The following is a 25627-nucleotide window of genomic DNA, read 5'->3' as shown; positions in this document are numbered from 1 at the left end:
ATTTTTTTATTATATAATAATAAAATAATATAAGATTAATTTGATTTTAATTATTCACATCAAATCTCCATATTAGATTATACATTTATTCATCGTATAGTAATGAATAACTAATAATTTTAAAAATATTTAATTTTTTAATTATTAATTTATTTTATTTTATCATATTTTACTATTATACCTATTATATATTAATTAATAATCATATTCTTATTAAATTAATATATTATTGGCTCAAATTAATATACCAATTATGATAAAATATGTGATAGAAAGAAAATGAGAGAGAAATAATTAATAAAATATGTATTTGAGGTATGTACAATAACCTTTAAATTTGGAAAAAATTTTGAAAGTCATTGTAGCTAAATTTCAAATATTTAGAATTTAGCTAATCTATTGTGAGCATATTTTACTCTCTAATAGCTAAATACTTAATGAATTTAGTTTTTAACTAATCCAATGAGAATGCTCTAAGATGAGTTAAGATAAAAGTCAAAAGTTAAATAAAAATATTATTTTATTATTATTATTATTTTAAAATTTTAAAATTTAAAAATTTTAAATTATTTATTATATTTTATATAAAAATTTGAGAAAATTATAACGATAAAATAGGATGAAACATTTTCATTATTAGAGCCTTAAGAGTAAAACAAATATAATTGTCTTAAATTCATTATTTCTAAAAACAAAATTAATTCATATGTCAGGTCGTCAATAGCTAATCTATTATAATGATATAATTACTTTAAAATACATTACATGAATCAGTGCGACCGCAAATATATATAAAATAAAATCTGAGATAAAAAAATAATATTGCTCGAGAATACATTAATTAGAGGCTTTAATCTCATCCCGGCCTCCAAAGTTTAACAAATTAAATTTTAATTAAATAAATTATTTTCTCCCCCACTCTATTTTTTTTTAACTTCCATGAAACTTGACACGCATGAGGGGAAGGGTCCCTGTCAATTTCCAGACGTTAGAGATCCGTCTCTCTTGCTGAATATTGTGGTCTGCAAAATCAAAAAAATCTGAAAAATATACGGAAAGATGACATCCTTTTTTGTCTTCGAGCTCTCTTGTGGTTAGTGAAAATATTGTGAAACTTCTCAGTAATTTGAAAACAACCGTTTGGATTGAGAAGTGTTTTACCGTATAAGTAGAGATGAGATGAGATATCTCCGAATTCAAACCTTCTGCGCACCTCATCTCGTATCCCTCTGCAAAGGTGCAACTCCTCAAATTTCCTCCTCCCGTGCGAATCACGCCTTCGACGGCCAGAGGAAATTGCGAGTTGATTATAGCAAAATTTTCCCTCATTTCTGATGTTATATTTTTTTATAGCATCCATAATTTGCTACGAAAATTATAAATAAATATTGTATTTTCTTTTGGGTTGGTAATTTATTAATTAGCAAATATATTTATAAATAAAACAAAATAATTATAAACAAAATATATTTTTAAATATATTTTTAATCAGTCTCGCGATAAATTATAACTTATTTACATACACGGAAAAGTTTGTACCACATTTCAAAACATATTAGCATCGCTAATTTTGGAAGGTCTAGCCTGAAATTTATTTTACTAAATGATTGGTCCATACTTAATTTTTATAATAATAAAATTATAAAATAAAGTGATTTTATATGAGACAGTCCATAAAATAGATACATCAACATTTTCTTTGCTCTATGCCGAGTTGTTGAGAACATTATAGGAAAGAATCTTTCCAAAAAAAATGAGTAGTTTTCAATTCAGAATGTGCATACATACTGTGTTTGCATAAAATAAGTGGAAAAGTTGGCAAAGTGACCATCAGTACTTGAAAATGGAAAATGATTTTAAGCACAATATTTTGATAATTATAAATATATAAATAATTATTTAATTATTTTCTAGGCAAAAAAAAAAAAAAAAAACAAATTTTCAATTTTATTAAATTAATATATTTTAATAAAAATATTGTCATCTTATAATATTATTATGAAACATCTTATAAAAAATTATATTTGAGTAGGTAATTTATAAATTACTATTATCATTTATAAATAAAAAAAATCAGTACAAATACCATATATGTAATAATTGGTGAGATTCATATCTATCAAATCTTTAAAAAGTTAAAACCATATTATCTTATTTTTTTAATTTAAACACATAAAATTTTTAAAAATCATATCATTTCATCTCAACTCAACAATCGTATTATTATTTATAAATCATTTCATTTGATTTCTGAATACAAACAAGAGCTTAAGCTTTTATAAGTTGTTACTCAACAAGATTATAAAGTGCATGTAATAAATTTGAAGTAGTTTTTATTAGCTAGGCATGAGTACTATATAAAGCCGTAATAGCTGGGCATGCAAGGCAGCTCAGAGATAGGCCCAAGGCCCCAGCTAGATGGGACAGCGCGCAACAATGGAAGAATTACACGAAGCTGCGATGGCTTATTATTCCAATGCTCCGATAGAGCTTCAAAGACTGGCATGGAACTTCTACCTCTCACTGGACACAGACGGCGATGGCCAAGTCAGCTTTACGGAGTATATCAACTTCCTCCAGAAATCCTACACATGGATACGCCCCAACTTCTTCATGGACCTGGACCGCAACGGCGATGGCAGCTTGGATTTCTGGGAGGTCCTCACTTTATACTACGCCGTCAAGACCCGGGGCGGCGTCTGGTGCCAAGCGTGTCAATCTTGCCTTGTCGGACTGTATTTCACCTGCGTTGCATGCTTTGAAAGTGGGTCCAAGACTTATGATCTCTGCCCTACCTGCTATAAACGGAAGAGGTTCAGTCACCAGCATGGCTTCTTCTTGGATAACCATGTTCTTCTTCGCTCCAAGAGAGGTCTTCCTTCTGGTTCTATAAACTTGATTCAGGTAATCAATCAACAACATGATTAATAATATCAAAACATTTTCCTGCCCGCTAGCAGCTTACAAATCGATACTCCAAACATGATTAATCATTACTTTCTTGTTATAACTTTTACCTCGGAATTAACTAGGCTTCTCAAAGCAACCGGAAAGTAATCGTGTGATCTTTTTATATATGCAGGCAGTCGCTCCACGACCAGCATACATGAATTATCCACCTACTATGGTACGAAAAGTGCGATCTTCTCCTCTTTCTGATCTTTTAAATATATATATATATATATATATATATATAATATTATTATTCTGTTTTATTAATATATAATTAGTTGTTTGTTGATCATGAAAGAAAGATTTAATTCACTAGTGAATTTATTATATATAAGCATCAATACTCAAACATTATACTAGGATTGATATATACGTAAAAGAAAATGATTTACGTACAATATTTTTTATAACATTTTAAACAACTATATTTTAAATTAGAGATATTTTTATAAAATTTCTTATAAAAATAACATTATTTTATAAAAATACTCTCATTTTATAATATTATTGTATAATATATTATACAATATGTTGTGAATATATCACTACTCATACATAAAACTGGCCTAGTATTTAATAATAAAAAGAGACTACGTATGTACTTCGTCTTGCAGACTTGCATTTCCTTCAACAGTACCAAAGATGACAATGATCTCCATGCATGCATGCATGCGCCAACCTTCACCAATCATGGTCGATCAAGACGTACATGAATTAATCGTACAAATTTATATTGAAATTCCAGAGGATCAAGTTTATAAGGAATTATCATGAAATATTCTTTTTACACACACACATATATATATATATATATATATATATATATATATATATATTGAATATATATCAGCGTCCATGCGGAATTTATTAGTAAAGCTAGGGTTAATTGTATAATTATTGTTTGATCATGATGAGCAGGGTGACAATGGATCGATGGCAGCATTTCACGCATTTGAGATGGGGCTTGCTATGGATAAATCTCGTAATGGTAGTACTCATGCTAATACTTGTAGCATCATGTGATGCGAGTACGTACGAGGTATAGATCTACAAGAAGCTAGCTAGCTAGGACATGCAGCAATGCAGATGGCCAGTTGTGTTTCAATAAATAATAATGGTCATGGCCAAGATATATATATATATATATATATATATATATGTAATAATTAATACTACTGGGACATGCAATTAATAATTTATGTGCTTCTTAATTAATATTCCCTTTGTACGTATTCCTCATGTGTGCTTAATTTGGCAACGGCCAGCGGAATGGAACATCTAAATAATAAGTTATATATATATATATATATGATATTTGCAGTAATGAAATACGCATGCAAGCGTCACACAATTCTTTTAAAAAAATTAAGTAAATATAAAATATAAATAATAAAAAATTAATTTTTTAATAGTCATGTATTCTGTTTTTTTTTAAAAGAGCAATATTACGTATAGACTTCATTTAGAGATTGTATTACAAGTCTAGTTAATTTTATTTTTAAATTTTTTTAAAATTATAATAATATATTTATTAAAATTATGTAGCACTAATACATTCTACGATTATATATAACATTATTCATATATATATATATTTATATAACTGATGGCCGAATCATGGTGAAACAACTGCTAAACGAGTTATTTCTCCTGCTTTTGGCAAAAGAAAACTTTGATAGACCTTGTTGGGATTCTGGGAAGATAAATGCTTCGAGAAATTCCGTCGTGATACATTCATTTTTAAATCACGGAATGAATGAAATAAATATTCTTATGAAATATATATTTATCTCATTGCTTTAATATTATTTTTGGGTAAGTACAAGAATATATATAAATTTTAAAAATAACATTTTTTTCAACTTATAAATTTGATTGAAACGCAATTTTAAAATTACCTTAAAATTGAGAAAATAATTTTGCCTGAAGGCTTGTTTGAGAAGTGAGACTATCTCAAAATTTCTTCTAATTTTCTGCATAGACATATGCATAACTCAAACGTAGACATTTTTAATTTTAAATATTTAATTTTTTCATGTAATCATTATAAAATTTTCAAAATTTTATAAAATGTAAAAAATAATATAATTTTTTCATATTAAAAACTTATATTTTAATAATATTTTATCTTTCATTTCTCAAAATTCAATAAAAAATCTTAATTTAAATAATTTAATTATTATTTATGAACCATTTCAATATTATTTACCAACTTCTAAATCTCATCCCGTTATAGAAACATACTAAAAGACTTTCGAAATAATCATCCACCACTCTCACATATATCGAGGCACAGGGTGGGCGACCATCCATTAAGAGACGACGTTTGAATTGAGAGAGCACGTTGTTTGAATTGAGACAGTACGTTATTTCATTTTATCTAATTATTATAATTTTTTTAAATTATTATATAAAATATAATAAATAATTTAATTTTTTAAAATTTTAAAATAAAATTAATATTAAAAATTAATATTCTAATAATATTTTATTCAATTTTTATCTCAACTTATTATCTAAATCTCCTATAAGATTTGAAACGATTTTTTTTTTTTTTCCAAATTTAAGGTTGAAACTAGAAAGAATAATTCTTGGAAAACAACCCCTAACTTAAATAGTTTATAAACTTTGCTTTAATTCCAATAACAATATCACACGTAATTGTCACCAAACAAAATAACAGAAAGTTCTTAAAATTAGAACATTATTGGTGCGCATAATGTACGTTTGCCAAAGGGTTTTAATTTTATGGGTTTGGATCAAGCTACATGATATGTAATTAATTATTCCCTTATCATTTAATATTGACTAAAAAAGGAAAAAAAATAATTGAGAAGATAAATTAGGAGTGAAGTTGACAAGTGTCATAATCACAAAAGACTTCACAAAAATAAAATAAAAAATTGATATAGTTTTATAAGATACATTAGATCTACTTTATAATAAAAATAATTTTATAATCTAACGTACCAAATTTATGAATTTACTTTTATATATGGAATCTTGGTGGCTAACGCATTTCTCTAAATTTTAATGAGAAATGCTATTATCATTTTCACACCATACACCAACATGTGATTTATTGTTTTATCATTTTATTTAAATATATATTTACACATCAATATGTATATATTTAAATAAAAAAAAAACTTCATATTGACGATTGGTGCAAAGCACGATAAGAGTATCCTTATTGGATTATGCAAATGAAAATTCAATGAGGAGTTTGGCCAATATACCCCAAAGATAGTCTACATTGTATTATGCAATTTTAAAAGGACATGACTTTTAACTATAGTAATTTGGAATTGGTGGTTATATTTGGTGATTACTATAACTAGACCAAATTGATTAAAAACTATTTTCAAGTACTTGCTATTTCCTTTATTTTTTTTCCTGCACAATTTCTTCATTTCTTATTTCGTTATTTTGCTTTTCTTCCACGCCATTTATTTTGTTTCAAAGTTTATTTTTGCCTATTATTGCTGGGTTCAATCTTTGAGATTTAGGATTTTTTTTTTTTTTTTTTGTAGGGGGATTTGTGCTTTGTTTTAGTGCTCCCAGGGCTAGGATTTGAGCCAGAAACAGAAGGAAAATTAATGGATGATTTTTTTAAGTGAAAATGTAATAGATAAATGTATTTTTTCAATAGTATTGTATTAAATATTTAGAATGTATTTACTGCACTTTAGAAATATTGTTTTGCATTTGTATTAATGTATTTTCATATAGCTCTTAATTTAGAAAAAAATTGAAAAAAATATTATTAAATTTATAATATTTTATTATTATTTTGACTAATAGATCGATAATCCGATATTAAAATAAGTTTTGAGTGGAATAACCAAATATAAAATCATATCATATCATGTAAATTTTGTATTTGCATTTACATAATCCAATACTAATGTTTTGAGAATAACTTTTCAATCTTAATATATGAAGTGAAATGATCGTCTAATTTGTTTTTGTAGATAAAATGAGATGAATTGAGATGAATATTAAAAATTAAATAATATATTGTTAGAATATATTTTTTTAATATTATTTTTATTTTGAGATTTAAAAAAATTAAATTATTTATTTTATTTTATGTAAAAATTTAAAAAAATTATAATAACTAAATATAATAAAATAAAATGAGTTGAATTTTTTTTTAAAAATAAACGAGATCCAAGGGTGGCACTGCAGCCACCGAGACTTCCCACCGAGGGATTCTCAAAGGCAAAGCTGCTTTTTAAAAAAAAAAAAAATTATACATTTTTTTTTACATTTTTAAATCTTTTTTTTAACAAAAAAAAAAAAAAAAAAAAAACTATCGGGAGAAATGCTCGGGACATCGAACTGTAAATAGTAAAAAACTCCTCTTCATTAATGTTTGGTCTTTTAAGGTGAGGAGAGAGAATCATTTGTCTCGACCTTTCACTCTCAATGTTCGACCACAAACCGTGATTGTGGAAATATATTTCCAAGTTTGCCAAGCTAAACTAAATCCTTCTTTGCACCTTTGTGGCGGGAAGCACAGCCCAGTGCTTACGCACAAAGAGAAGAAAATCCCTAATCCCCAGTTCTCAAAGACAATTCCCAAACAAAAGTCGATATTCTGGTTAAGATTTCCCGGGAGAAAGAAAGAAACTGAAAAAAAGTAATAAAACAAAAAAATCATCGAAGCGGTGCTCTCTGCACAATGTACCGGCTTGCCACTAGAAACGTCGTCGTTTCGTTTCCTCGATGGTGTTCTCTCGCTCTCTTGCGTCGTTCTCCTGCTCGTAGTTTCGGCGCATTCAGACCTTCTCTGACGCTTCCGTAACATCTCCCTCTCCCCCCTTCTCTCTCTGTGTTTATTTTAATGCGTGATAGTCTCTTCTGCGTTCTTCATTTTTTTCCTCGAGGAATTATTTATGGCAAGCTTGGGGAGAGAGTATGTTTAGTTTCATGTGGTTGAGGATAATGTTAACTCTCATGCATCCCTTGGAAAATATTTTTGGTTGATGTAATAGATGTGCATAATAAATGGGGGTTTTGGTCTTTGTGTATTTCATGTGTGCCAAGCGCTTTAAAATGGTAATTTGTTTCAAAATACTTCTTGCTAGTGTTTTAGTTCTGTTATATGTATCACCAAGAATCGCTTTATGACAACGGAAATAGCCCATTTATGCACGAATCAAAGACCAAAGACAAAAAGGTGGGGGGCATTTAATATATTCAATTAACTACATTACCGTGCTTGCCATTGTTATGACAATATGTGTTATACTTTCAGCTGAAATATCCAAGACCATTGGGAAATTAAATACTCATGTGTAACTAAGAGTGTTTTTGTGGAAAAAAAACTGAAGCGATGTATTGTATTTCCTTTTGAATTTCCTCTTTTTTTTTTTTTTTTTGGTTTAGTTTAATGTCTAAATCATGAGATTTGTTTTTAAAGTTACCGAAGCAGGCGATTGGAGCAGATTTGTTGTTTCAAAAATCACAAAGTTTTGCGGGCAAGCTCAAAAACCACCAAAAAGTCCAAAGCATCAAATGGTGCACTCAATGATAAGGATCTTTCTCATTTACTTTGGTGGAAGGAGGTTTGCTGATTCATACTTTTTTATTAAGTTGCTTGATAAGCCCTGCTCCTTTGATATGTGTGGAATATGAAATTTTTGAGAACTTCAAGTAAGAACTTGTGTGATCTGGTTTCCTTGTTGTAGAGGTTGGAGATGTGCAGGAAGCCTTCAACTGTTCAGCTAGTAAAGAGGCTCACCTATTCCAATTTGCTAGGCTTGGATGTTAATTTGAAAAATGGGAGGTGAGCTCTCATGTTCTTGAATTGCTTATTGACGTGTTGCATACGTGCTAGTGATTTAAGAAAGCTAAAAGGAAATAATAAAGAAAGAACAATATAGAGAGAACTAATATATATATATATATATATACAGAGAGAGAGAGAGAGAGAGAGAGAGAGAGAGAGAGGTTTTTTTTCTTTTCGCTGCTTTGTTAGTTGGCATGATAATTCTTAAGCATTCTAAATTTTATTGTCTAGTGCATTCTTATATCACATAAATAGATGAGATTAGAGGTAGAAATGAGGTAGCCTAATTGGGAGCGTTGGTCCCTTACAATTTTGATGATTGGAATGATCAGCGACAGCATTATAGTTGGATAGTGGGTGGGTCAGTGATGTGCTATTTTAGGCTCCTGTTTGTGAAATTGAATTTGAAAAGAGGTAGGTTTGTGGTTTTTGATTAAAAACTGGGCTGATTAATGAGTTTGACTGACTTGATCTGCAGTTCGATTATTAATTTCTCTTGCCATTCTAAGCCAAGTGGATTAAAGGAATGCCAAACCTTAAAAATATCAGTAATTTGTTTTGCACTAGGGATCTCAATGTAATCTGAATGTGTACCTTTGAAGAATTTACAAAGCAGATCTTGATCATTGGTTATGAGAATGTGGGTCCATGTTCTTGCAACCTTTGCATTACCATCAAAGCTTCATCTTTTAATGCTGGAATTGAGCCTTTATACTTTTGGTTTCATCAGTTGTCTCCTACTTGCAATTTTGCACTATTAAAACAAGTTCTATTTATTTCCTTCAAATGGACCCGTATATATATATATATATATATATATATATATTAATGGGTGGTGATACATAAATTTCTTAGTTAGCATTTACATTGGTGTACTGGGCGTTGTGTGCTTGTAGGGAACTGGTTTTGTTTGTTACTTTTCACACATATTACTATATTAGCAGAATATCTGTTACCATTGGGAAGCTCGAATTTTATAATTTGTTTGGCTGCCTTTCCAGGTAGGACAGGAAGAGTGTTGTTCAAATTATATATAATGAGCATTCCTAACATTAAAACATGTGGTAAAGGCCTTGGGCTTGGGGGTATGCTCCCTCTAGGTCTAAGGTTCAAATCCTCTTGGGTGCAAACAATCTCTAGGGTCATCGGACTGTGGGATTTTTCTCTTGAATTACCCGAGGCGCACTTGCGGGAAACTCCTTGCTGAGGGCCTGTGCACCCTAGGGATTAATCGGGACGCTGTTCCTAGACACCTGGTGCCAATCCAAAAAAAAAAAATTATGAGCATTCCTAATATCACTTTTCTGAGCTGTATTACTATGCCTTTTATGATGTTTTCATGATCACCAAAACTGTGAAGTCCCTCTCTCAAGAGCATATAAGAGATGGTATCCTTATAAATAAAACTAACAATTATAATTGGGTTCAATGTAGTCTAAAAGAAGGAACGCTGAACTGGGAGATGTTGCAGTTCAAGTCAAGGTTTCCACGTGAAGTTTTGCTCTGCAGAGTATGCTGTTTTTCTTTTCCCTCACCCCGTTTGAAGTTATTCCAATTGTAGCAGTTTTTTGTTTACTTATTTCGTGGTCTATTATATGCAGTTGTCTCACTGAAAATTTGGCTTTGCACTTTTACATATCCTTATCTCTGATCGATTGTGTTTTCAGGTGGGGGACTTCTATGAAGCCATTGGAATAGATGCTTGTTTTCTTGTTGAATTTGCAGGCTTAAATCCTTTTGGTGGCCTGCGTTCAGATAGTATTCCAAGAGCTGGTTGCCCTGTGATGGTATTATATTTTATTTCCAGCATTATTTACTTGGCTTTGTTATGTCAATTACTGTTCTCCATTAAGGGTGCAAGATATTAGTCTTCTTTGTTGCTACATCTTAGTCAACAGAATTATTTTTTGTGTTTATCTCTTTTTGTTTGGTTGATTAGTTGCTTGGTGCTTTCTCATTCTCAGCAATGTGATGTTCAATGGGTTGCTTTTCCACTTGGTTATTGTTTAGCCAATTTCAGGGGTGTTGAATACAAATGGTGTTCAATTACATGCGATTACTTCAAAATTAATGACTTGTGGTAGGTTTTACTTTGGTCTTTTATCTGTGGCTACTTGAAAAAAGGGAAAAAAAAAAAAAAAACTATGAAGGAATGAATTCCAAGCCTTTGGTACACTCATCAAAAAAAAAAATTCCAAGCCTTTGGTACAACCCCTCAGAGACATAACTAGAATTTTGGGTACAATGCATTATATTTTGTGGGAATCAGATAGAAATTACAAAAAAATAATTTGGCATTGAACGATCCACAGAATTCATTAGTGACATTATCAATAAATCATCTCGGAAAGTTGTTTGCCAATTTTTCTTTCTTTTTAGAGATGCTCTATACTTGCAAATAATAAGCATGCAAGTTTCTTTTCTATAAACATGAGAGAATATAGCTTGGTATCTGTAAAGAAGCTTATTTTTTAAGCCTTCTCATTTCATCTTAAAACTTCTTCCCAGAAAAAGTAGGCCAGAAATATTTAGACACGGAAAAGTAGAAACTGATATTTTCTTAAAATTTGCCGGTAGTAGTCAAAGAGTACCTTTCTTATGTAATCCCTGATGCATTTATAAAGATTCAAGTGACATCATATTCTGCAACCACCAGATTAGTTTCAAATACCTGTGGAGCCATTTCTGTTATTTCTTACCTTTTTATTATTATTGACATGCTCATATGTTCTGATTGTTCTACACCTGTTTCTGTTAGTAACTGCCACATCTAATTAAATGCTTTATTTCAGAACCTTCGGCAGACTCTGGATGATCTGACACGAAATGGGTATTCAGTGGTGAGTGTAGCAATTTTGATTGCCTTATCATCCTGGTATGGGCATTTAAATACTGATCTAAAAAGTATTTTAGTCTTCAAAATAAAATTTTCTTTACGGTCAGAAGTTTTGGGACTTGACCCTGTCCACATATTCACAAGAGAAGGGGAATTTAAATTATTTTTCGACCATTAACACATTCAGTTATTCACAATTCACTCTGGACTATTGGTCTTAAAAAGATAGTTTCTTTTATTTATATATTTGGTAACTATTTTCAAGTGATTTTTGGTAGATCAGGTGTCCTTTGTACTTTCATGCTGAACATATTTTCCAGTTTTTATTGGTCAAGACAAATGGTGGTTTTTCTCTTCCACTAAACAAATGGTGTCTTCTTTCTGTCTTTCCTATATATTCAAGCATATATATATATATATATATATATATTAATGTTTGATTAGTTTTTTGAATGGCCACATCTTGGTGTTTGTAGTGCATAGTGGAGGAAGTTCAGGGTCCAACACAAGCTCGTACTCGTAAAAGTCGTTTTATATCGGGGCAAGTATTTTCTAACAACTCGATCTATACTTAACCTCTGATATTCCATATCATATCCTTATATGGGCTTTTGGTGTTGTTGGCACTCATGCTGAAGTGATTGATTGATCCCGCCAAAGGTTGATTTAATCTGCAAATATAATTCAATATTATGGATGGTTAGTCTCATTGTAATTTACTATCAATAGGATAATAAGATTAAACTGTGTTAATTGGAACTAATTACACTACCAATGCTAATTATTAATCCTAAGCTACCATAGAGTGAGATAATAGGAATGAGGTATTGCTTTCATGTGTTCCATATTTTCCTTTGTGGTGTATTATAAGTTACCCAACCCCTTCTTCCTCCCACACACCCACAAATCACAATACCTATTTATGGATTTCTAGTCGAGCACGAGACCCTATTATCTTTTATCTTATTCTTCCAAATGGAGGACAACAAGGTAAATTTGGCAAGAAGCTACAAAATAGAATATCAAAACTTGATAGAAACAAATGACTTGATCAGCAAACAAAGAATAGGATAATTAAGTAATGCAGATAATCATTTCTCATATTGCCATCTAATTTGGAGCATGTGTCTCCTAAGCTAGAATGGAAATATTCTTATTGGGGATTGTTGCGTTGCTCTCTTGATGAAATTTGTTTTCAATTGGTAAGACAAATATTGAACTCATATAGAACTTTCTAAATTCCATGTCCTTAATACTTCATAAAACGACTTTTATATCAATAAAATTTTAATTTTACCTATAAAAAAAATACTTCATAAAACGACATGATTTGTGCAGTTCATTTTTTATGTTTTTCTGATGGGCCAGGTGTGCCATGTCATTGGACATATGTGCCATCGGAGGATATTATGAGATTCATGTACCTTTTTGCTTTTTTAGTTTTTCTTGGGGGGTTATTTTTTGCCTTACTGCAGTGTCTGGATGTTTACAAAAACTGAAAAACAGACTTCTGATCACTGCCATGAGGACACATTACCTATCAACAAAGAACAACTTAGATGGGAATGATCAAACTGTAAAATTCCTTACACAGCAATAATTTTAGCTGATTGGGTTAGTACCATCTACATGTTGTGGGATTATTTTATATTGTGCATATAGTACAGTGGATTTGAATGAAAAAATAAAAATAAAAATGATTCATTTCACTTGGTCCCTTTTCCTTTCTTTTTCCAATACTTGCCTACGTAATAGGCTCCATTTGTTCCTTGAAAAATTGCACTACTCCCACTTTGTCTTAGATTAAAAGAAAAAGTAACAGTAGGCATAAATGAAAGACCACAATTTTTCATTAGTCACCTTTCCTTCTGAGAATTTATGTACTGCAAATGCAAATTATATATATATATATATGTAAATTGCATGGCTGTTGTGCATTTATTCACATCATTCAAAGAAATCTCCTGATATTGGGGGCTTCGAAATTGAAGCTTGTGTATTATCTTACCAGTTTATTTGCTGGATATCTTTATTTTCACAAGTTTTGACATGCAGGTCTTGCTCTAACTTGTTATTTTGGAGTATTCAGGCATGCACATCCAGGTAGTCCATATGTATTTGGACTTGTAGGAGTCGATCATGATCTTGACTTCCCAGAACCAATGCCTGTAGTTGGTATGAACTATTGCACCTTTATATGTGGTGATTGTTTCATTAGATGTTATGCATTAAAGTACTTGTACAAAAACCAATTATGTGTTAAATTATTAAATGTTGTTTTTCAGGTATCTAATTGTTTTATTGCATTAAGTAAAGTATGTTTCTAGTGTCCTCAGTTATTTGGTCCCAAATGCTGTTGTCTTATGCAGCAGTTTTATTTTATTAACAACATTCCTCTTTCTACGTGTGTGTGTGCGTGTGTGTGTGTTTACATGCATTCATAAATACATCTTTAATTAAATACATAATCTATCAAACAGTACCGAGTTGAATTATAGCTGGAGAAAATCTTGACTATGGACTGCCTCTTTTGGGAAAATCTTGACTATGGACTATTTGAGAAATTGTGGACTTATTGTTATGGATTGCTGCTACGTGTAAAAGGAATGGTGAATCTGTGGATCATTTATTATTGCAATGTGAGGCGGCAAGGGTGCTATGGGATGAGATATTCAGTAGGATTGGAATTGCATGGGTGATGCCTAGGATGATGGTGGATCTCTTAGCTTGTTGGAATGGTCTCCAAGGTAGTCCTCAGGTGGCTGCGGGTTGTGGAATGATTCCCTTATGTCTTATGTGTGTATATGACTTGAAATGAATGGTAGGAGCTTTGAAGATAGGAGTGTACTTTGGATGAACTTCGTAATCTTTTTGTGCACACTATTTCTTTGGTTTTCTGCTATTGTACTCAATTGAACTAGTGTTCATATTTTTTGGTTATTTATTTTGTTTTATTTTGGTTTTACTTTTTAATTTTATTTTCTGGTTCTTAGATTGTAACTAGGTGTTTTTGTTTATATACTCCCTGTGTGCAGCAAATCCTATTTCATTCATTTTAATTTAAAATTTATCTTATCTATCAAAAAAAGAAAACGATTTTGTATTTGAGTCCAATTTCATTTCTGTCCCATTTTCGTTTCTCTGCCCCATTTTTCGTTTCTCTGCAACTTGGTTTGTTTCTGCCAACCTTGGTTTTGTTTTTGTCTTTTTCCCTTTTCTTTTCAATCTGACAGCCTCAATATGCCCGAGTGGGAGTCATTTCTCTTTTATGTTGTCCCTCTCAATGATCAAAATTGGTCTGTTGAACAACCTTTATTTTCATTGAAATTGGCCATTCATGAATATTGGAGAAGAATTATCTGTAGTCCACACCAATATGCAAAGTATTCTGACTACTGGTTTATTGTGATTTTTATTCAATTGCTCCATGCTTAAAGACTTTAGTTTTCTCCATTAATACTACTCTAGTTTGACTGCTTTGATTGACTTATTTGTACTAATGCAGTATATATTGTGATGGCAGGAATATCCCGTTCTGCAAGTGGTTATTGCATAAATTTAGTCCTAGAGACCATGAAGACATATTCCTCTGAAGATGGTTTGACTGAAGAGGCCATAGTTACCAAACTTCGTACTTGTCGATGCCACCATTTATTTCTGCATACATCTTTGCGAAACAATTCTTCAGGTTTTTGTTATCCTTTTTACTCCATTCTCTTTTTCACTCATTAAACCACCCTAGTGTTTTCCTTTTTCTTCAAAAAATTTGAACAACCACAATATTGCCTGATGTATATTTTCTCATCATTTTAATCTCATTATTTGCAGTGGGTTACCGAAGTTTAACTTTAGGAGATTATAAATATTCTGTTTTTAATGAGGTGAAAGTGTGAATGCACAAAGCAGGGCAGAAGAATAGTGAGAAGATGGGATGGCGTTTAAGGAATGCGGCATAAGCCTTTTAACTGATTATTGAATGGCTACATATTGTGTAACAAATGATTAAGAATAATAACAGAAGCATTCTCATTGGCCACTTCTCCCATTAGTTATGTTAATGATTTGATAAATGATTTTAAAAACAAAAACAAAAGACACGCTTATGAGGTGCAGGCTAAGGCTGTTTTTGCTTTCCCAGAAAAATGTTTTCACAAGGGAATTTATTTGCCTGACAAAGGGGAGAATGCACAGGGTACATTTATCTTTTCTACATTTCCATTGATGACAGGCACTTGCCGTTGGGGAGAATTTGGTGAGGGAGGCCTATTGTGGGGAGAATGTAGTGCGAGACAATTTGAATGGTTTGAGGGAAATCCTGTCAATGACCTTTTGCTTAAGGTTCATTTGCGATTAATTTTGTTCTTATTGGTCTTTTTATTTACTCGTATTGTTTGATAATAATTAATATTTATTTTATCTTATATTTGTAGGTAAAGGAGCTTTATGGTCTTGATGTTGAGGTTACATTTAGGAATGTCACTGTGTCTTCAGAAAATAGGCCACAGCCTTTAACCCTAGGAACAGCAACACAAATTGGTTAGTTTACTTCCAGATGGCTCTCAAATTTTAGTTCTTTTTTCTCCCGAAGTAAAGTCTTATCAAATCATCTTTGTTCTTGTGTTGCATCTTCCAGGCGCCATACCAACTGATGGAATACCATGTCTGTTGAAGGTGCTGCTTCCATCTAATTGCAGTGGGCTACCTGTACTGTGAGTCAGAACTTGCAATGTTTACAGTTTGTATTAATCTTTTGATTTTATCAAAATATCATCTAATTATTGGGATATGTTAATTCTTTTCTCAATCCTTTGCATTAATGAAATTGTTTTGGCTCGTTATATGATTTTTTGCAAGTAATATTAGAGTAGGGACAGTTAACCCCTTGGGGTTGGCTCAAGTGGTAAGGGCCTTAGTCTTAGGTGTATGCTCCTCCCAGGTCCAAGGTTCAAACCCTTGGGTGTAAACAATTTGTCGGAGCCACATCCCATTGGTAAAAAGCTGATGATTTACCTAATCCGTGTGAGATGGACACGTGACACACGTGTCAGAGATTTGACCGAGCAAAAGAAATGTTGCATTTGCACAGGCTCCAGGGTTCCTTTTCATAAAAAAATATTAGAGTAGTGGTAGTTGTAATCTCTTTCCCCTCTTGCAGCTACTTTTAGTAAAATTGAAAGAGGTAATAGGGGGCAAAATCTTGATATACCACTTTACGGCAAATGAATGGGTTTTGGAGATAATCAAGTTTTACTAAAACTCAAGAGCCCCATATATGTAACAGTAAATTGACATTGGATCTAATTTGACTGTGATCTTGTTGATGAGATTCGGTAATTTTAATTTTGATGAGTAAAAATTCTTACATTATTGAACCATGCAGTTGATTTCGTCAACTTCAGAATTTTGAGATAATTTGGATCTCAACATTCCATAGGATAAGATGCTTCCAAACCCAATTTCCTTTGCATAGCTTCTTCTGGCCAAATTTGTGGTTATAATTTAGAGCTGTGCTTCATATGTTGCTTCATAGTTATATGGGATCTAATCTTTACTTAGTAGTTGATTGAGTTGTATTGAGTCTTTGACCAATTTGCTTAGTATTTAAAAAACATTAGGGGTTTGGCTCAAGTGGTGAAGGCATTGGGCTTGGGGGTATGCTCCTCCCAGGTCTAAGGTTCAAATCTCCTTGGGTGCAAACATTCTCTAGGGGCCATCAGATTAGGAGATTTTCCCATTGAATTACCCGAGGTGGACTTGTGGGAAAATCCTTGCCGAGGGCCTGTGCACCTTCGGGATTAGTCGGGACGCTGTTCCTAGACACTCGGTGCCAATAAAAAAAAAAGTGTTTAAAAAACATATTTATTACTATGGTTGATTGGGATGTTTTTTTTTTTTTTTTAGTTGTGGGTTGGGAAGTTTTAAGAAGTGCTATGGATATTTTGTGCTTGGAATTGAACTTATTTGTGGGCGCTCCGAGTGTTATCTATGAGTCACTATTTGAGGTGCTTTTTAGCTCAAGCAGAAATTTCAGTATTAGTTTGGCCAGATTGGTAAGCTGCTCCTTTGTGCTTATTTTAGAGTTATTTGAGAGCAGCAAAGAGCCATCCTTGTGAGGGATTGAGCATCCTATTGACCTAGCTGCATTTGGACATATTTATAGGTAGGTCAACAAGCTTTACCTCTTCCAATCTACCAACCAAAAGAAAAAAACAATTTTCTATTGGGCTAGCCTAATTGTCAGTATCACTGTATCAGCGAATGGTTTTGTTGTTCAATCATATGGTTTAATTGAAGCATGTTTTATAATTTTTTTTCTTTTTAAATATTGGTCTACTGGGGAGAAAGAAGTCCTTAATGTGGGGAGATACTAAGGAGAGTTATTTATTAGATTACTTGATTTATGGACGCATTGATTACAAATTTTTCCCTTAAGTGCTTACTCTCTTTTTTTGGGAATGATTTTTAAGTGACTTATTGTGATATCCACTCTTAAGGAGAGCTCTTGACATTGTAAGAAGGGCTTTATAAATGTTGTTCCCCTGTGCGTTTAAATGCTAACATCTATATGCTTATCTTCTTAGTGCAATTGCTGAGTTATCGATTGCTTTATTTTTATTTTGGCCTTGAGTTTCTGTTATGGTAACATTTCTTGGTCAGTAAAACTTACCCCCACTTCCAACTTTCCATAGTTGATATTCACATGTTCATATGACAGTAAAATTGCGCTTCTAGCTTTGTTTCCTGCATTCTGCATCCTGGTGGAGTTGACTCTTTGTTCTTAGTTCTATTAATCTGTTCGTTTTGCAGGTATATTAGAGATCTTCTTCTTAATCCTCCTGCTTATGAGATTGCATCTGCAATTCAAGGTGAGTTGTGATGTACATTTATATGATGTGAAACCTGTGACTTAATATAAGTTAAAGTAACACTGTCTTAGTTCTTTGTTGTTCTCTGTAACACTCCCTTCCTGTAGGTCAGGAATTTTACGTACATTCATAACATAACACTCGGTAAAGAGATTCAGTCTCATTAAATACCTCATCTATTGGATCATAAAACTCATCTAGCATGAGTCTTTCTTAACATAAACGTTGAGAAATAAAAGAAATGACATAAGCTAGTTCTATGTGATACCAACATTGCTTAAATGTCTAAATAATACACTTAAGTCTCCGGAAATTTATTCTACTCCTGGCACTCTTGCTATGTATCTACGAAATTATCATCTGGGACATTAAAACATAAAAATAGAGAAACAAACAAATGATTCGAAGACTCAGTAATAGCACATCATACTGTAAACTTAACTTAGGCCCTATTTGGATACAATATGTGTTTCATCTCATCTTATCATTACAACTTTTTTAAATTTTCACACAAAATATAGTAAACAATTCAACTTTTCAAATCCCAAAACAATAATAATATTAAAAAATAATATTCTAACAATATTTTATTAAACTTTAATTTCAACTCACTATCCAAACGGCACCTTAGTTTAACATTAGTCTTAATTTTGAAAACTTACATATATCGTCACACATTCACATAACGTATATATATCATTCATTAATAACATAAGTGGAATAAAATTATAAATCATGTCTCTGTTCTTAGGTATAATATAAGGCTAATACTTTAAGAGAAGAGCCCTTCCCGCTGCCACCCCCACCCACCATCGATCGGAGAGGGACACCGCCGTCACAGACGAGGCCGACGGGCCCCGACATCTTGGCTGAGGGCCGTCGGCTTTGGTTCCTTGCTGGCGAACTCTTTCTGAGTTATTCTTTGACGACGTCGGCCGCTGTGCTCTTTGATTCCATCACAGATCTAATCGATTGACCCTGACCTAGACAACTCCGTTGTGGGGTCTCCAACATCGGTCCTTCTCCGACGACTGGGATTTTTCTGCTACTCTTCCGTTACCTCCTCCAACAAATTGTGATTTGAGCCTTTCCACTAGTCACCAATAGAGACTGCTTTGACGGACTCCGGTGACCATTTTGTTGGCCTCCGACATCGGTCATCCTTCAACGACTGGTAGTTTTCTTTATTAACTCAGGGATTTTTTGCAAAAAATCCGTTAACTTAGGGCCTCCTTCAGATCTGTGTTTTTTTTTACCTTTAGAGGATGTAGTGGGAACAATAGGGAGCAGTGGTAACAGATTTGCAGTGGGTTTTGACAATGATGACGAAGCACGATGCGGTTTCGTCCCAGTTGGAAGGAGAGAGGTGGTTGAAAGTTGAATAAAAAACTTTCGTTCTTACGAAAGAGGGAGGAAATATTTTTCGTATTTTTGAACGTAGCAAAATGATAGCTAAGTTCATGTGTCTAGGGGGGACGACAACTTCGTGGGTGGCTAAGGGGATTGAGGATTGTTTAGAACTTAACTGCCATGAAGGTTTCTTCAGAGAGCTAAGGATGGGTAATGGAGTTTTTAGCATTCAACATCATGTTAATGCAAGGGGCAGTTTTCTGCAGCTCTCTGAATTCCGAAATGGAAGGAAGAAATGTTTATTAGTGATTCCAGAGGGTGCAAATGGCATTGGATGGAAAGGCTTTCTGCAATCCATTCTAAGTGTCCCTGAATCCAAAGCCACTACTAGAAGTTGGGAGTTTGTTGATGGAAAAACAGTGGGAAGGCCTGCCTTAATCAAAGGTGCTTCGTACGCAGCAGTGTTGAGGTCACTGGCGGGTAGTCAGGCTGAGATCATCTCAGCGGTAGAAAGAAAGGGCAATGCACTTGTAGGAGACAAAAGACCTCAGGTGACATTGGGAGAGTTGGAGGGAGTCTTGTGGGATGTCAAATCCCAATTGAAGGGAGTTATGGATTATGTAAGAGATCTACTGATTAAAGTGGATAAGGGGTTGGACCTAGTCGTGGGTACAAGTATGCTACCAAGTGTGCCGGAAAGTGTGCAAGCAAATGGTGTGTCAACGATAGGGTCATTGGACACTGGCATTTTTGTTCATGGCAGTGTCACTATGCCTTCTAAGGGAGCTATAGGGTCTCAGGCACCAGTTGCAGATGAAGTTGGTTCTTTTGTCTGGAGTTCATTTGTAGTTGAAGACGGGGGTCCCTCCAAGGTCTCGAGTATTTTTGAAGATACAGTTGAGCCTTTTTTAGAAGATGCAAACGGGGCAATAGAAGGCATACTTCCCCTATTGAGGAAGTAGCACGGCAAGGATCGTCGAGGGGTGGAGCACATACACACAATGTTGATGGAGGGGAGGAATCTGCAATGGTAACAGATGGAGGGGACAACAACCATATAAATGTCTAGCAACCATTTGGCGGGAAGGATTTGTCATTGGTGCCTCGTGTGGGGGAATGTTTAGAATTGTCGTTGGTGCCTCGTGTGGGGGAAGGTTTAGAATTGTCGTTGGGCCTCGTGTGGGGGAAGGTTTAGAATTGTCGTTGGTGCCTCGTGTGGGGGAAGGTTTAGAGTCGGGAGTGCAGTCGAGTATTGTGGCTGGGGATAATGTCGTTCTCCTGGTTTCTCTTCTTCCGATCAACGATGTAGCGGGTTCAACATCGGATTGGATTCTGAATAAAGATAACGGGTTTCTACAAACCCTGGGACTTTCATATCGAGAACAAGGAGAATATGAAGACCAATTTAAAACACTACTTACTGCAATCGAGGCGAGCCACGCGCTTGAAACCAAATCTAAGTTTGAGAAAAGCAGAGAGTTGAAGAATCTTTCATGGGCAATTAACTACGATGCTAAGGGAGGTAGCTCAAGTCGAGGGAAGGGTAAAGGGAGGGCTTTGTGATGTTCGGGTTGAGGATTAGTTTTAAGGAATCTAGGGGATGGGGTCGGGGAGTTGTAATGATAGTTTTCCAATTTGGGTTTGGTGTATTTTGGGTAGGTTTTTATGGGCTTTTGGGTCATTATGGGCTTTCTTGTATGGGCTAGGTGTTTTTCTTGTATACGTCCAATGTACTTGGTTATTCCTATTGATATATATATATATATATATAATATTTTTACTTATAAAAAAAAAACATAAGTAGAATCAAACATAATCATGGCAATACATGTAACGTGGATGCATGAAAGATTGAGTCCATGCATTTCCTATCATTCGGACATATCTTATTCATCTTGTCTTTCACTTAGTGAAAATCATAACATGTGTGCATTGGTCCATTTGTCGTTGACCTTATATGACATATTATAACATAGGGTAAACCACGTTTGGGTCTGTGACACTGTCCGACGTATCATAACATGTAGTGAAAACGCTTGGGTCCTTATTATCACATAGCATATGGTAAACCATGCTTGGGTCTGTGGCACCGTCTAACGTATCATAATATATAGTGAAACATACTTGGGTTCGTTACCATATGGTAAACCACACTTGAGTTCGTGACACCTCATATCATAATCTATGGTGAAACACGCTTGGGTCCGTGTCACCTCAAAACATCATATCTTTCGTGTGGTGGACCACGCTTGAGTCTGTGGCTACACATCCACCCATAACATAAGGCCAATCTTAAAGTTTGCTTGGTATTCATGTGTTTTCTTACTAACTTTCATAATCCATGAGAACATGTTTGACTTCGTGAATTTACATGGCATAGTATAACATTAAACATGATATATTAACACGAGTCTTACGTAACATAGCATAGCATAGGCATGGCATAACATGATCTAAACATTACATGGCATACATGTGATTTTCATAACATCTCATCCATCCAACAACAATCCATATCAGCATAACATCCATAGTCTTATTCACAAGCATATCATTGTAATTCATTGAGGTTCGTGAAAAGGGGCTAACCTTGAATTGGCTCGTAGCGTAGCGTAGGTAACATCATATTTTTCATGCAAAATCAGAATATCTACAGCACACACAAAATTATGATCATGCTACTTACTGTTTTAGCGCTGCTTATTGAATCCTACTCTGTAACTTGTTACCTATACGAGGTACTAGATGTTACTAAATTTCTAGAAATGTGTTGTAGCGTTCTACCCAATTTAACACATCATGAACTGAAATATTCAGCAATATACTGAATTCAATAATTACTAATATCATATAATTACTAAAATCATAATATCAAATCTTTCAAATATGCTAAGTAGCGTAATTTAGGCTTAATACAAATTTGTTAGGCAAGCTGCTGAAACTCAATTAGCAAAATAGGTTTAATCATAATTTAAACTTATAAAAAAAATAGGTTTAATCATAATTTAATACTTAGTAATATATACTAAAGACCTTAAATATTTTCTGATAAAAGTAAGTCTATGGGCTCATATTTATTCAAGTAAACTTTGGCCTAACATAAATTCTAGCTCAGCCCAATTAAGGAAAATCAGTCCAATTAAAGTCACTAAAACAGTTTCTGTAAAATACAACCAGCCCAATTTAAACATCAAGCCCACATGAGAGATCAGCCCACGTACCGAACAGGTTTAAAACATAAAGAGTACTTCTACTCATCTACCCTTTCTCCAACACCACACACTGGTGGTGACATGGCTTTTGTTTTTTTTTTTCCTTTAAGTAAATCGCACATTTTACCCTTATCTATATCCCAGTATTCATTTCGAATTTTTTTCCCCTCCCCCGCGTTGTGCTCGCCTTTGTCCTTCCGACCACCATCTGACGCTGCTGACAAAGTTGACTGATTGAACAAGCTCACACCCAGGTTTTACACTCGTCCTCTTCTTTGTGCCCGCCTTCGCCCCTTTGACAATTGGAATATACTATAGTCTACAGAAGACTATTAATCAACAACACAAACGTTCCTCATTACCAAGGGGCATTAGCCACTTCTACAAACAAAAGTTCAAGCTTGTCGGCAGTTACATCTAGATTCTCAATCTCGGTAGAAAGGCTATTCATTTTCTCTTTTGCTTCCAGAAGCTTTGTCTCCCGAGCTTTTATCTCCTCTTCTGCATGAGCTCGTTCAACTGTAGCTTCTTTATAACTCTTTTATTTAAGTGAAATATTCATAAGCTGCTCTAGCTGTGCAAGCAGGAAACCCACATACATGCCAAACACCTCAAAGGCCTACAAAGTTTTTCCCAAGTGGAAAAATTATCTTGTGACGTGCAAATCTTGGAGGCTCTAAAGGCATTGAAAATGTTAATAGTCTCAGAAATTATTCCAGTAGCTAATTTACAGTTAAGACCCTCAAGGAGATGGTCATGAAGAAACACTTTTTGACTGCAACACAACTTGTGGTACTTGGTCAAAAGGAACTTTGGTAGCTCAGAGTTTATAACTAAACCAGTGAGTCTGAGATTGGAGATGGTAGGAGTTGAGATTTGAGGAGAGACAGAGAGTGAGAGACGGGAGGGAAGTGAGATGAGAGATGGGAGGGAAGTGAGTCTGAGATGAGAGACGGGAGGAGTTGAGATCTGAGGGGAATTGAGGGAGAAAAAAGGGATCTGCGTGAGAACGGGATATGAAGGGAAGGGGTGTAAAACCGTGATGTGGTGACTAGACCGGGTTTGCCACGTCACGTCGTGTGGTGTTGGTAAAACGGACTGGCCTAGGAGTAGATTTATTCTAACATAAAATCTGTCAGACACTGTAGGGTAAAAACGTTATTAGTCAAAAAAGTTTCTTCAAGAGGATTTACGAAAGCCTACAAAATAATGGTTTTAAGGGCATTTGTGTAAAACCTATAATAATGCATGGGCTTTTTGGGAAAGGCTGAAACAAAAGAAATGAAAGAAGAGAAGGTGAGAGGAGGATCGTGCGATGCCTCACTGAGAGAGAGGAGAACCAACTGTGACGGTGGGTCTAGGTGGCTGGCTGGGAGTCACAGCGGCGCAACTGGAGTCTCCCTCTGAACATGGTGGTGCAACATAGGGAGAGGAGAAATTAGTTTGGTACTTCACACTGAGAATCAGCAAGGCAGAGAGGGAGTGGTCGACGTGGCTTATCGAGGGAGGAGGGATGTGTGTCTGAGTTTAGGTGGCTGGGTCGGCAATGTTTGGGCAGTCCGAGTGGTGCTCTGACGTCCTCTACAGTGGTTGATGGTGGTAGAAAGAAATATATAGGCCAATGAGTCATTGCCGATAGAGAGGGAGAGGGAAAATGGCGGGGGAAAAGAAGAGGGCTTACTGTTGGCGTGCTCTGTGCTATTTCCGACGAGGTAGGTGCTTGGTTGCTGTGGGAAAGGCTAAGTGGCTTTTCCGAGGGAATAATTCTGCTGTGTAGAAAAAGAATTTTGGTTTCATGTGGGTGGGAAGGTTTCTGGCCGTGAGAATTCTGTTCGATAGAGGGACTGTTGTGGGGAAGAGAGGATTTATACTAGGGTTTTTGACGTGTGAATTGGTTTCCAATTAGGAAGCTATTCAAACTTGGGAAAACAAACAAAGGGATATACGGGTGTAGGCAGTGGAAGAAACCGAACCAAATACAATCACTTCCTCAAAACAGATAATAATAAATAATAATAATAATAATAATTATAAAAAAAAAAAAATCATTCTAAGCCCTAATTTAGGACCTGTATGTTACATTCTCTCCATGATATGGTGATAATATTATCAGGTTTTGTTTCGTTTGCTTCTGTTTATGTTTATTTTTAGAGTTAAAAGCTATAATTGAGCATATAAGATACTGTAACACCCCGTTCCCGTAGGATAGAGATGTTACTAACATTCATAACATAATGCCCGGTAAAGAGATTCATATCCTGAAATACCTCATTTATTGAAAAACATTAAAATGTTAAAACTGATTTGAACATAAATGTCTCGGAAACTAAACATAAAGTAAAAGAACATAAACTAATCTTATGAATGACGTAAAAGAGATCTAATTCTTGTGTAAATATCACTTATTCCTTCCTAATTCTTTGTACTAAATCTACTCCTGGCCATCTAACTCTGCATCATCATAATCTCCATCTGTGAGAATTAAACATAGAAGAAAACAGGAAGACAAACAAAAATGAGTCAAATCCTCAATAAGTAGTACATCATACCGTAAAATATAATTTGGCCTAGCATTGACTTAATTTCTGAAAACTCTTCACAACATACAGTTTCA

The 25627-nt window shown here is 33.9% G+C and overlaps 2 protein-coding genes across 7 annotated transcripts in view; both read left to right on the top strand.

Annotated features, from left to right (window-relative positions):
• The first annotated feature begins 2366 nt into the window (after nucleotides 1-2366).
• Nucleotides 2367-4184, top strand: LOC121257010. 2 transcript variants are annotated; one of them, XM_041158230.1, is made up of 3 exons: nucleotides 2367-2904; nucleotides 3083-3136; nucleotides 3871-4184. In XM_041158230.1, the coding sequence occupies exons 1-3, from the start codon at nucleotides 2419-2421 to the stop codon at nucleotides 3973-3975; spliced, it is 645 nt and encodes a 214-aa protein (XP_041014164.1). In that variant the 5' UTR covers nucleotides 2367-2418; the 3' UTR covers nucleotides 3976-4184. The 2 variants fall into 2 exon arrangements, with proteins under 2 accessions (XP_041014164.1, XP_041014945.1); XM_041159011.1 differs by having other exon boundaries at nucleotides 2368-2904; nucleotides 3083-3127.
• Nucleotides 4185-7388: 3204 nt separating this feature from the next.
• LOC121252208 (DNA mismatch repair protein MSH1, mitochondrial) overlaps nucleotides 7389-25627 on the top strand; it is a 31867-nt gene continuing 13628 nt past the window's right edge. For 2 of the 5 annotated variants that reach the window (XM_041151856.1, XM_041151778.1), the window contains exons 1-13: nucleotides 7389-7758; nucleotides 8381-8525; nucleotides 8649-8746; nucleotides 10184-10259; nucleotides 10417-10536; nucleotides 11542-11589; nucleotides 12062-12126; nucleotides 13675-13760; nucleotides 15109-15273; nucleotides 15814-15923; nucleotides 16016-16121; nucleotides 16219-16294; nucleotides 18393-18451. In XM_041151856.1, the coding sequence (XP_041007790.1) occupies nucleotides 7640-7758; nucleotides 8381-8525; nucleotides 8649-8746; nucleotides 10184-10259; nucleotides 10417-10536; nucleotides 11542-11589; nucleotides 12062-12126; nucleotides 13675-13760; nucleotides 15109-15273; nucleotides 15814-15923; nucleotides 16016-16121; nucleotides 16219-16294; nucleotides 18393-18451 (1273 nt within the window). In that variant the 5' untranslated portion in view covers nucleotides 7389-7639. Of the gene's footprint in view, nucleotides 8747-9316; nucleotides 9390-10183; nucleotides 10260-10416; nucleotides 10830-11541; nucleotides 11590-12061; nucleotides 12127-13674; nucleotides 13761-15108; nucleotides 15274-15813; nucleotides 15924-16015; nucleotides 16122-16218; nucleotides 16295-18392; nucleotides 18452-25627 lie in introns of those variants that run through there. The other 3 variants (XM_041151943.1, XM_041152000.1, XM_041152073.1) reach the window with 3 other exon arrangements.

This window comes from Juglans microcarpa x Juglans regia, chromosome 1D, assembly GCF_004785595.1.
Source record: "Juglans microcarpa x Juglans regia isolate MS1-56 chromosome 1D, Jm3101_v1.0, whole genome shotgun sequence".
NCBI lineage: Eukaryota > Viridiplantae > Streptophyta > Magnoliopsida > Fagales > Juglandaceae > Juglans > Juglans microcarpa x Juglans regia.
The sequence above is the reverse complement of the archived record's forward strand: the minus strand, read 5'-3'. Positions and strand labels throughout refer to the sequence as shown.

What these genes read in the sequence shown, in the direction of transcription:
- LOC121257010 (XM_041158230.1), top strand. Translation starts at nt 2,419, where the DNA reads ATGGGACAGCGCGCAACAATGGAAGAATTACACGAAGCTGCGATGGCT. An exon ending in GTTCTATAAACTTGATTCAG is followed by an intron (nt 2,905 to 3,082) that starts GTAATCAATCAA and finishes TTATATATGCAG; the next exon opens with GCAGTCGCTCCACGACCAGC. An exon ending in CACCTACTATGGTACGAAAA is followed by an intron (nt 3,137 to 3,870) that starts GTGCGATCTTCT and finishes CATGATGAGCAG; the next exon opens with GGTGACAATGGATCGATGGC.